The sequence below is a fragment of the Haliotis rufescens genome, unplaced genomic scaffold (genome assembly GCF_023055435.1).
Source record: "Haliotis rufescens isolate VD_foot unplaced genomic scaffold, xgHalRufe1.0.p SCAF_5, whole genome shotgun sequence".
In the NCBI taxonomy this organism is placed as follows: domain Eukaryota; kingdom Metazoa; phylum Mollusca; class Gastropoda; order Lepetellida; family Haliotidae; genus Haliotis; species Haliotis rufescens.
This window is the reverse complement of record NW_025964223.1, coordinates 59,296,718-59,309,852: the sequence shown is the minus strand read 5'-3', so window position 1 is coordinate 59,309,852 and position 13,135 is coordinate 59,296,718. Positions and strand designations below refer to the sequence as shown.

Genomic DNA, 13,135 nt, shown 5'->3' with positions numbered 1-13,135 from the left:
GGGTCAGTATTAGTCATCACTGTCTTAGTCATTCTAATCCTGTTGTGTTTCTCCTTGATGGGTCCAGCTTCTATCTGCTACACAGCGTTCATCTCAACATCTTCTACGTGGTCCTGTGTGGGAACTTTGCTGTCTGCCTTGTGTGCATGTACATTGGTTCCCATGGCAACAAGGAGTTGTTTGGCTTCCTGCTGTGTCTTCAGTCCGTGTGTAAGTATCCAAGCTAGACATATCCTGCTTTGTATTCACAGCTTTGTGACAGTGATGGTGTGTTGTGACGGTGATGTTGGTGTTTCAGTGCTGACGGTGATGTTGGTGTTTCAGTGCTGACGGTGTGTGAGACAGAGATGGTGTGACAGAGATGGTGTGTTGTGAAGGTGGTGTTGGTGTTTCAGTGCTGACGGTGTGTGAGACAGAGATGGTGTGACAGAGATGGTGTGTTGTGAAGGTGGTGTTGGTGTTTCAATGCTGACCGTGTGTTGTGACGGTGGTGTTGGTGTTTCAGTGCTGACGGTGATGTTGGTGTTTCAGTGCTGACGGTGTGTGAGACAGAGATGGTGTGACAGAGATGGTGTGTTGTGAAGGTGATGTTGGTGTTTCAATGCTGACCGTGTGTTGTGACGGTGGTGTTGGTGTTTCAGTGCTGACGGTGATGTTGGTGTTTCAGTGCTGACGGTGTGTGAGACAGAGATGGTGTGACAGAGATGGTGTGTTGTGAAGGTGGTGTTGGTGTTTCAATGCTGACCGTGTGTTGTGACGGTGGTGTTGGTGTTTCAGTGCTGACGGTGATGTTGGTGTTTCAGTGCTGACGGTGTGTGAGACAGAGATGGTGTGACAGAGATGGTGTGTTGTGAAGGTGATGTTGGTGTTTCAATGCTGACCGTGTGTTGTGACGGTGGTGTTGGTGTTTCAGTGCTGACGGTGATGTTGGTGTTTCAGTGCTGACGGTGATGTTGGTGTTTCAGTGCTGACGGTGTGTGAGACAGAGATGGTGTGACAGAGATGGTGTGTTGTGAAGGTGGTGTTGGTGTTTCAATGCTGACCGTGTGTTGTGACGGTGGTGTTGGTGTTTCAGTGCTGACGGTGATGTTGGTGTTTCAGTGCTGACGGTGATGTTGGTGTTTCAGTGCTGACGGTGTGTGAGACAGAGATGGTGTGACAGAGATGGTGTGTTGTGAAGGTGGTGTTGGTGTTTCAATGCTGACCGTGTGTTGTGACGGTGGTGTTGGTGTTTCAGTGCTGACGGTGATGTTGGTGTTTCAGTGCTGACGGTGTGTGAGACAGTGATGGTGTGTTTATGACGGTGGTGTTGGTATTTCAGTGCTGACGGTGGTGTTGGTATTTCAGTGCTGACGGTGATGTTGGTGTTTCAGTGCTGACGGTGTGTGAGACAGTGATGGTGTGTTTATGACGGTGGTGTTGGTATTTCAGTGCTGACGGTGGTGTTGGTATTTCAGTGCTTACAGTGATGTTTGTGTTTCAGTGCATACGGTGTGTGAGACAGTGATGGTGTGTTTATGACGGTGGTGTTGGTATTTCAGTGCTGACAGTGGTGTTGGTGTTTCAGTGCTTACAGTGATGTTGGTGTTTCAGTGCATACGGTGTGTGAGACAGTGATGGTGTGTTTATGACGGTGGTGTTGGTATTTCAGTGCTGACAGTGGTGTTGGTGTTTCAGTGCTGACGGTGATGTTGGTTTTTCAGTGCTGACGGTGGTGTTGGTGTTTCATTGCTGACGGTGATGTTGGTGTTTCAGTGCTGATGGTGATGTTGATGTTTCAGTGCTGATGGTGGTGTTGGTGTTTCAGTGCTGACGGTGATGTTGATGTTTCAGTGCTGATGGTGGTGTTGGTGTTTCAGTGCTGACGGTGTGTGAGACAGTGATATTGTGTTGTGACAGTGGTGTTGGTGTTTCAGTGCTGACGGTGATGTTGGTGTTTCAGTGCTGACAGTGTGTGAGACTGCCCTCCATGGTGCCGGACTCTACAGCCTCTCCCTGTGTGTGATGACCACAGTGCTGGCTACCTACATGCTGCAGAGGTGAGGCTGCTGGATAAAACAGGGGAGACAAAAATGTCATGTTATCATAATTATAAGGTTATATTCACAATTGGGGGCACGGGTGGCCCAGTCGTTAAAGGCAACACTATTCGCTGTACAGAGTTGCTTTCCTTGGACATGCCAGAAACCTATGATTGTGGGTTCAAATCCGGGTTCCTCCTGATAATGTTTCTAAGTTTGTCAGCACCATACCCGTGCTCACTGGTTTCACCGAAGTGGTAAATGCCTGAGACCTGCATCACTTTTAATACTGTTAAAAGCGGCGTTAAACACAACTCACAAATTATTGTGCGATAAACAACTACCACTCATCATTAATTTCTTATGTGAGATATCAACATTTTGTACAGCCTGTACAAAGATGTACAAGCTTTAACAACATTTACCAGATACCTGTATTCTAATAATGATGACTCCCTCAATAGAATCCGACCTCTTGCAATGTCGGAAAAGTCCATTTTATGCACAGGTGGGTATTTTCCACATATCCTCACAATTCTCACCTTGATAACCCGTAACTTTTCTCCCAATACCGATTGTCATATCTCTCCTGCTTTTGGATGCATTCATCGTTTATCTGCGTTGCCCAGCTTCATCTGTGGGTAACAACTCACTGGAGGCTCCCCGCTTAAAAATAATGTCGTCCAATGTACAACGTAATCAAGCTGCAAGCACATGTTTGAATCTCCAGAATTGACGTCATAACAGAACAATGTTTCATCATGACATACACCACACTTCGTTCTTCATTGTTCTTTTTGATATATCGCGTAGCTGACTTATATTATATGATAATATATAGACCGTCAGTCAGGACTCTCTAAATAGTTTATGTCCGTGTGTATTATCAATGTTCCTCTGTATTGAGCTGGGGCAGTTAGGATAGCCTAGAGGATAATGTGTTCGCTCTACACACAAAGTGTCAGGTTTGATTCCCCACATGGTTGATATTGCTGGAACATTGCTGAAAGTGGTGTAAACCCATACCCGCTCCCTCACTGTACAGGGCTACTCCACCTTCAGTTTATGTCTGGTTCTTGCCAGCATGCTCCATGATTCTAAAGCTTAAAGCTGCCATGGAAAGTTGTCAGGAGTTAGAAGAGATAGTTCTAATTATTGTGCAATAGAAAGTTCTGAATTGACCTGAATGGATTCTCAAAAGTCCCTTTAAAAATATAATTGGGTAAACAAACTGTAAAGTGATGTTTTCCTTCTTTTCTGGTTTGTTACATCTTTCAAAATAGTGTAGGACTGCATCAGTGTTACCTGTTGATATTCTAACTTTCCTCTGATGTATTGTATTGGAGTGAGGCCAGTGCATCAGTAGTTCAATCAATCATTACCCCACACATCCCTCCTAGTTCGTTGGTTTCTCTGTATATGTTGTCATGGTCGTCTCTTCCCAGACTGCACCACTCCGACAAGCTGTGGCTGGGCTCGGTGCTGTTCTGTTCGTCTGTCCACATCACCAAGGGGGTGTCATGTCTGCTGACGGAACTCGTTCTCAAGGACAAACTGGGACTGCTGAACCATGCCGGACTCTTTCTGCTCACCTTCGCCATCTTACAAAGTTTTGTGTACGAACCCCGAGAAGCAGTTCCCCTAAATGAGGTACAATATGTGAACACTCTGGATTGAAAACAGAATAATTCTAAAGTGATTTCAAATCAAATGTGTCTGATATATCGCAAAGTAATATTCTCCAAACTGAAAATTCATTATTTTGCAATCATGTATGTTCAACCCAAAATTGGCCTCCGTGGTTAGTGGATAGAGTATCTGCCCGGAGAACGGAAGGTCTGTGGTTTGATCCCTGGCTGCATCATACCATAAGACGTTAAAAGATGATACTTGTTGTTACCCTGCCACGCCATGGCTCAAAGTCAGTATCCTGTGTAGGAGTGGCATATCCATGATAAATGGCATGGTATCTTGTTGGGCTAGCACTATGAAATTGGCTTTGGTCTGGACTAGAACAAACAGCCACATACACAGTCGCACTTGCATACTGTGTTGGAGTGTTGTCCACCGGCAGACTGAAGGTGTGGAGTGCAGTCTTGGAGTGTTGTCCACCGGCAGACTGAAGGTGTTTTGTCGTTCCAGGCTGCCAGGAACCTGGTGTTCCTGCTGGTGTCTCTGGCCATGAACACGTTCCCGGTCCTCACCGTGCTGTGCTACAACCTGTGGCAGGACATGCCTTCATACACAGAGCTCATAGGTGAGTCGGTTGGTCAGCTGTCCAGTGTCTACAACAGGTCATACACAGAGCTTGCAATTCTTCCTTACATCCTTCCACCCACCCAAACCTCACTCAACCACCCGTTCACCCAACTACCCATCCATCGATGTATTTTCATATCCATCAGTGACCACCTATCCATTCATCTGCTTTCCATCTTTCCATCCATTCTCACACCCACCTACCCACAGAGCTAGCCTTTCTTTTCCACGTCCACTCATCCATCCATCTACCCATCAACAAAGCCATCCCTCCATTCACACACCTATCAGTCCGTCTGTCCATCCATCCATCCAATCTGTCATCCATCCATCTATCCATCCATCCTGTCATCCATCCATCCGTCCATCCATCCGTCAATCCATCATCCTGTCATCCATCCATGTTCCCTTCCACCAAGCCAGCCATCCACCAACTTACGCATCAACCCACACACCAGTCCACACACCAATCCACACACCAATCCACACACCAATCCATCCATCCATCCATCCATCCACACTTCAAAACCCAACCCACTCACTCACTCCATCCACACACTACTCCATTCATCCTTTCATCCCTCCATGGATCTATCATCCACTGGGGCGGTAGAGTAGCCTAGTGGTTAAAGTGTTTGCTTGTCATGACGGAGACCCGGGTTCAATTCCCAACATGGTACAATTTGTGAAGCCCATTTCTGGTGTCCCGCTTCATGATATTGCTGAAATATTACTCAGTCTGACATCCATTCTTCTATCCACCCATGGCATCAACCCATCCACTTACACCTCCACCCACACATCAAGCATACATCCATCCACCCCCTGTATGTGTGTCCTTATGTTGTAGGTATGTGGGCGCTGGTGGGCGGCCTGCTGGTGCTGCTGTTTGCCCAGGTGCACAGCGAGGTGGTGTCCGAGATCCGCCTCACCGGCCTCCTCATGTCCATGGTGGGCGGTATCATCCTGACACTACAACCACAGTTCCAGCTGTCAATGTGAGTGGGGCCTGTATTCATCCATCCATCCATCCATCCATCCATCCATATATATTATACATGTATATACCACAGGTATCCAGGTACTTTATATATTATACATTTATATCCCACAGGTATCCAGGTACTTTAAATATTATACATTTATATCCCACAGGTATCCAGGTACTTTAAATATTATACATTTATATCCCACAGGTATCCAGGCACTTTATATATTATACATGTATATACAACAGGTATCCAGGCACTTTATATATTATACATTTATATACCACAGGTATCCAGGTACTTTAAATATTATACATTTATATCCCACAGGTATCCAGGCACTTTATATATTATACATGTATATACAACGGGTATCCAGGCACTTTATATATTATACATTTATATACCACAGGTATCCAGGTACTTTATATATTATACATTTATATACCACAGGTATCCAGGTACTTTATATATTATACATTTATATACCACAGGTATCCAGGTACTTTATATATTATACATGTATATACCGCAGGTATCCAGGCACTTTATATATTATACATTTATATACCACAGGTATCCAGGCACTTTATATATTATACATGTATATACAACAGGTATCCAGGCACTTTATATATTATACATTTATATACCACAGGTATCCAGGTACTTTAAATATTATACATTTATATCCCACAGGTATCCAGGCACTTTATATATTATACATGTATATACAACGGGTATCCAGGCACTTTATATATTATACATTTATATACCACAGGTATCCAGGTACTTTATATATTATACATTTATATACCACAGGTATCCAGGTACTTTATATATTATACATTTATATACCACAGGTATCCAGGTACTTTATATATTATACATGTATATACCGCAGGTATCCAGGCACTTTATATATTATACATTTATATACCACAGGTATCCAGGCACTTTATATATTATACATTTATATACCACAGGTATCCAGGCCCTTTATATATTATACATTTACATACCACAGGTATCCAGGTACTTTATATATCATACATTTATATACCACAGGTATCCAGGTACTTTATATATCATACATTTATATACCACAGGTATCCAGGCACTAGTATCTGCTCAAATGCGGTTTTATTTGTTTCCAAACCAGTGGTTCCGTTTGTATATCATTCTCAACTCCTTGGGGAGTATACAACCCAAGCTGTCTAATGGGTGCATATCAGGCACCCATTAGGTGAACAGAGGCACATTTGCACAAAGTCACTTGCTATTGTGAGTGGGCCTTGTACTTTAACATGAGTCATCGTGACACAGTTTGTGAAAGAAATTCACATAAATACTGTTACCGTATTCGACGTAATAAGCGCCCAGGGTGCTATCAAAATTAGAAATGGGGGGCACTTAATAGAATGTTATTTTGGTGAGATAAAAAACAGCCTTGAAAGATAAATTTTGTGGTTTATGCTGACAGCCTGAAATGTTTATATACGACGGATATATTTTCCCAGAATTTAATTGTGTATTATACGAGAATAAATAAGTCTTTTGTACTTTGCTCAATCGGAAGGGGTGCTAATTGGGATTGTTCACCAGCAAATATATTAGTAAATATCGCCGTGGGCGCTTATTAGAGCAGGGCGCTTATTACGTCGAATACTTTAACATGAAATGCAAATGTCTGGCAAATGTCTAGCATATATATACTACTGAAGGAAAGGTAATTCTTTCATGTTGCTATAGTTAATCTGTCATGATTAGTATAGCTCGCATGAGTAGACAGAATTATGCTTCCTCTCTCTGATGCTGAACACTGATATCATGTGAGGACTGTCCCCCCGCACTCAGATGACCCCAGTTTTACTTCCTCCTGCAGGTATGCACTGTTCCAGTGGAGCGAGATTGTTAATATCCTGGTTGTCATGGTGATCCTCACAACCAGCTGTGGGGTGACTGTCAGACAAGCAGTCATCATTGCTGTCATCACTGGCATGTCGCCCAGCGTCAGAACTGTGTTCATGGTGAGATTCATTATATGTCATCCAAGTATGACACTGCTTGCTCAGGTGTATAAATTATTGAGCGGTGGGGTAGCCTAGTGGGTAAGGCGTTCGCTTGTCACACTGAAAACCTGGGTTTGATTCCCACTTGGGTACAGTATATGAAGCCATTTCTGGTGTTCCCCGCTGTGATATTGCTGGAATATTGCTAAAAGGGACATAAAACAATACGCACTCACTATAAATTGTCTCTCCTTTTCTCTCTGACCGTATTGTATTTATCACAAATATTAACTTTCATGACTTTATGAGTTTAGTTTTGTTAAGAATTAAACATGAGAATAATTCCAGTGATCGTTTTATCTGCTAATTGTATAGTATGTATTGTGTATGAGACATGGCTGCCTACTGTTTTGTGACCCGTGAAGATCCGGGGAAAAGTAGGTCTTCAGCAACTCATGCTTGCCATAAAAGGCGACTATGCTTTTCGTAAAAGGCGACTAACGGGATCGGGTGGTCAGGCTTGCTGAATTGGTTGATGCATGTTATCGATCCCAATTGCGTGGATCGATGCTCATGATATTAATCACTGGATTGTCTGGTCCAGACTCAATTATTTACAGACCGCCGTCACATAGCTGGAATATTGCTGAGTGCGGTGTAAAACAAGAAACCAACCAACCAAGCCTACTGTTTTGTGTGTTCCAGCTGTATGGGGACATTCCGTCTGCCGTGCACGTCCCGCTCTACCTGGTCCTGTCTGCCTCCATCGTCACCGTACTCATCCTCTACAGCAAGGCAGATACTATTGTCCAGCAAACAGATAACACTGTCATGGGCAGGTCAGTGTCATTCATAATTCCAAAATACCTCAAGGTTAGAACAGGTCCCCAGCAACCTATGCTGGTTGTAAGAGGCGACCAAATGGATTGGGCAGTCTGGCTCGGTAACTTCGTTCATTGCATGTCATCGTACCTCAATGTGGATCCTTGCACACAATATCACCACAAGATTGTCTGACTTAAATATTTACAAGCTGCTGTCATATATCTGGAATATTGCTGCGTGCAGCAAACAACAAACAAACAAACAAACAGGTCTAGATAAAAAATTATAAATTTTTGCAAACAATTTCACTTGGGCTGGGACGAGTCCAAATTTACTACCTGGGTACCCACCTCCCAATTACCCGATCCTACCCGGGTACCCACTGTAGGTCTCAAAATGTCCGATTAGGAACATCTTTAGCTTAGCCCTGGCAAAACGTTTTTAGTACAATCTGGTCATTCATACACTGAAGTTGAATTAAGGTATATCTTTATTCAACCATATGAAAAATCGGAAGGAATGGGTGCCCAGTCAGAATGAAATGCGAACATTAGTGACATAGAGTTCCAGATAATATTTGTCATTAAACAATATATCACGTGACTAACCACGGATCAGGGTAGTCCTGTGGGTACCCGGGTCCTACTCAGTACCCACCCGACCCGGGTACCCGAGTTACCCGTCCCAGCCCTAAATTTCACCCATATTTAGTGATATGAAACATTAAAACTCATGTTTTTCTGTTTCTCCCCCAGCTGTATTCTGTCTGCTGTCGCCATGGCTTTACTTCTTGGCCTTGACCTTGCTCTCTTACAAACCAAGGTCACAACCTCTTCACTTCCTGTGTTGAAAGGCATGATGGGAACAACAGTGAGTCTCAGTATTCTGATGAAGCTGCTGGTCACGAAGCAGGTAAGTAATTACAAAGGATGTGCACATCATTATTGAAACACATGGATGATGTAATGATGTGTTCTGTAGATACTGAGTGAGGGGAGTTTGTTGCAGGGTCCAGACTTTATCCCAGTGGCGACGCACACAAAGGATACCAAGGAGAAGCCACTGCTTCCCCTGGTGAGCAACGTGGTCACTGTCGCCGCCTTCCTTCTGCTCTGTCTGCAGGGGCCCTCTGAGGGTTTTCTTCATGATATGTGGGTGAGTAGGGGCCCTCTGAGGGTTTTCTTCATGATATGTGGGTGAGTAGGGGCCCTCTGAGGGTTTTCTTCATGATATGTGGGTGAGTAGAGGCCCTCTGAGGGTTTTCTTCATGATATGTGGGTGAGTAGAGGCCCTCTGAGGGTTTTCTTCATGATATGTGGGTGAGTAGGGGCCCTCTGAGGGTTTTCTTCATGTTCATGATATGTGGGTGAGTAGGGGCCCTCAGAGGGTTTTCTTCATGATATGTGGGTGAGTAGGGGCCCTCTGAGGGTTTTCTTCATGATATGTGGGTGAGTAGGGGCCATCTGAAGGTCTTCCTCATGATATGTGGGTAAGTAGAGGCCCTCTGAGGGTTTTCTTCATGATATGTGTGTGAGTAGGGGCCCTCTGAGGGTTTTCTTCATGATATGTGGGTGAGTAGGGGCCCTCTGAGGGTTTTCTTCATGATATGTGGGTGAGTAGGGGCCCACTGAGGGTTTTCTTCATGATATGTGGGTAAGTAGGGGCCCTCTGTGGGTTTTCCTTATGATATGTGTGTGAGTAGGGGGCCCTCTGAGAGTTTTCCTCATGATATGTGGGTGAGTAAGGGCCCACTGAAGATGACAGGAATAAAATAAGGAAATGAAATACGAACATGTATCTACTTTCAATTAGACGGTCTTCCAATACTACTTTTCTGATTTGTCACGTTCCAAAGTACCCCAGCTACAAAATTTGCTTCATTGTTCCTACGTCCTGTTCCAATGTATGTTTTCAGTGCTGCGGCGCCTCGCTTATATTCTTCTGCCTACAACGAGACTTTCAGTTCCTCCTCAGTCTGCGAGACCACAACCACAGAACTCCCACAATCCTCTCCTCCATAGCAGTCCTCATCCTCGCCTCCATCTACAGAAGCAGTTTGTGGCAGGGGGATGTCGTCAACATCTTGTGGGGGTGCTCGGAAATACTCCTCCTCATTTCCACAATCCCAGTGTACATAGTGCTGTGGGGAGTTCTCTGGAAGAACGAAATCATCTCGGAGAACATGGTCGTTTTCGCCATGCCATTGAATGGCTTCATGTACTTAGTAGGGACCACTTACACCATCTGGACCGTAGCCACGTACGGGCTGATGTCGGCCATATGGATGATGGTGTATAAGCTCCCAATGGTGCCCTATGCGATGCAGTATCAGACCAGCTGACACGCAGGATGTTCTGGGAAAGGAGCGAAGATGTTTCGTTACATATCTTTTAAGAATGTTACCTTTTGTAGCTCTTTATTACATGTGTATATTTTCACCTGTAAATGTTTTGACTGTTTACTCTGTGTGTGAGAGCGGATGGTAGTGGACCACATCAGGGCTGTGACAAAACTTTGCATGTCATCTTCAAACAAAATTCCGCCTGTATCACCTGAAGGCATCTATCAGTCCTCTGCCAATCCGTCCATTGTAGGGCTTTTATGAATCTGTTTAATAAATGCAGGATTTTTTAGAAATCCTAACTGATTATCACATTATCATTGAAATTATCACCCTGGCTCGTTGATTTATGTTCAACGCGAAATTTATTTTGCGCAATCCTTATTTATTATAAAGTGTACGAAATAACAGTTTGGTGCATATTTTGACTTTTAATCATGCTGCAATCTTGTACCACTTCAATCTAGTCACATTCCATATCAACATCTTTATCCTGTAAGATCCAAAGAACAATGCCATGATGTTCAAACTTCATATGTCAATGTCTATCTTGAAGTTATGCTGAAGTATTGGAATTATTAGTTTGGCTCATTAATTCATGTTCTTAGTACCATTTATTTGGTCAATCCTTATTAAGTGTGATGAATATGCAATAACACAGGAACTGAAGTGAAAATAATAAAAAAGAAGCCATAATAAATGACCTTTACCCAGTAGATTTAATTATGTTGACATTCATGCTGCAACATGATCACAATAAGCCAGGGCCCGTTCCACAAGGCAATCATATCACTAAGATGATCGTAACTCCCATACTTGAACATAGATTTACGACAGTCGTAGCGCTAAGATCGCTATGTGGAACGGGGTCCAGGTGGGTGTAACTCCTCACAGAAGTGGGGCAAGATTTTGTCCTGTTGACAATAAAGATAAGTGAAAATGTCATGGTTGGAAATGTCATGCAATCTTTTGTCACAGGAAGATTCTGTTCCCTGGTGTGGTTGGGTAGATGATCTAACACACTCCTTGTCGGGGACCTTGGTCTTATTATTGAATGCGATCTCTCAACTGTCTGCCGGCCAATCTTCATAAAATCATGTTATTTATTAAAAATCTAATCTGTTGCCAGTGTTAGGAATGTTTCTTGATGTATAGTTGACCTACAGAGTGCCAACATGTATGCATGTGCCATACAAATCACCCTTAACATTGAAAAACCCATGCTTCTTCCCTTGAATAGAGCTCAGTATCTCACAGATCAGAGAGGTCATGCAAGGAAAATTACGAAGGACAACCAGAAGAAATAACAGAAGTCTCTAATAAACAAACATCCTCACAGCTTGTTAATTACCGGTATGTCACACAATGATACATGCTTAACTGCCCCAACTTTGCAGAAGGCAAAATCTAATGTGCCTCATGACTCTGGATTATCAGCAACCTGCACAGAGATCGTGACCAACATCACAATGCACGTCAAACTGCATGTGTACTGTTATAGTGTCAATTACTGTGTAATGAAATAGGATGATGCATGCAGAACTGGGCCGAGCAAACTACATTTTCACTGTGACAATCATGTCTGATCAAAATTTACGCTTTGTTAACCCAGGGGCGATATTGAAGATGCAACAAGACCTGGATTTTATTCCCCATTCAGATCAATGTGTAAACCCATTCTTGTTGCCCCTACAGCTGTGATGTGGCTGCAAAGCCTGGGTTTTATTCCCCATTAAGATCAATGTGTAAACCCATTCTTGTTGCCCCTACAGCTGTGATGTGGCTGCAAGGCCTGGGTTTTATTCCCCATTAAGATCAATGTGTAAACCCATTCTTGTTGCCCCTACAGCTGTGATGTGGCTGCAAGGCCTGGGTTTTATTCCCCATTAAGATCAATGTGTAAACCCATTCTTGTTGTCCCTCCAGCTGTGACGTTGCTGCAAGACCTGGGTTTTATTCCCCATTCAGATCAATGTGTAAACCCATTCTTGTTGTCCCTACAGCTTGATGTGGCTAAAAGCAGCATAAAACCATTTTCACTCACTCACATGATCACCAGCATCTTCTGAGGTGTTGTCATCAAATCTCACTACACAAAGATGGCTGCCATGGTCCACCTGTTTGTAAATACCACTCACTGTATCCAGTACCATCATAGGGATTAAAAAAATAAAAGAATTGGTTCTCAGGCAATGGCTTTTGAAAATAAAGTGAGGGCAGGCGGTGTTTTTTTGTTGTTGTTCAAACTAGTATGTAACCAAATAAACAGTTGTGTACAATCAAGCTCGGAAAGGGCCTCCCTACATAAATGTATTCTTTGATGAGTGAAATACAGGAACACAGTATTTGACTACCGTTGGACTACCAGTGTGTGTATAATACACGCATACAATGAGTTGGAATGAGACATGGAATATTCAAGGAATTTTTGTTTGTTTTACAAACGGAAATAAAAACGAACAATGTGGCTGGCTTTGATGATGAGGGCGCTGCCTGGGAACTAAGACTATTATTTTTTTTAAGCCTAATCTTTGTAATTATATACGGTCACTACTGCACATTGAAGTTGATATGTCTTTATGAGAAGCAGATTTGTAAACCAAATATGCCGAATGAGGATGGGAGGGTGGTGGGGTGGTGGGGTGGTGTTGATGGGGAGGGAATTTATAATTGCCTTCATACTGGGGA

General features: G+C 43.3%; 1 protein-coding gene across 1 annotated transcript in view; it reads left to right on the top strand.

Moving 5' to 3' along the window:
• Positions 1-11,647, top strand: part of LOC124140327 — a 30,097-nt gene extending 18,450 nt beyond the window's left edge. The window contains exons 11-20 of the mRNA XM_048383719.1: positions 68-210; positions 1,943-2,039; positions 3,467-3,671; positions 4,164-4,278; positions 5,131-5,278; positions 7,155-7,299; positions 7,987-8,120; positions 8,862-9,018; positions 9,115-9,261; positions 10,022-11,647. Of these exons, the coding sequence (XP_048239676.1) occupies positions 68-210; positions 1,943-2,039; positions 3,467-3,671; positions 4,164-4,278; positions 5,131-5,278; positions 7,155-7,299; positions 7,987-8,120; positions 8,862-9,018; positions 9,115-9,261; positions 10,022-10,447 (1,717 nt within the window). The 3' untranslated portion in view covers positions 10,448-11,647. The remainder of the gene's footprint in view (positions 1-67; positions 211-1,942; positions 2,040-3,466; positions 3,672-4,163; positions 4,279-5,130; positions 5,279-7,154; positions 7,300-7,986; positions 8,121-8,861; positions 9,019-9,114; positions 9,262-10,021) is intronic.
• Positions 11,648-13,135: the final 1,488 nt, after the last annotated feature.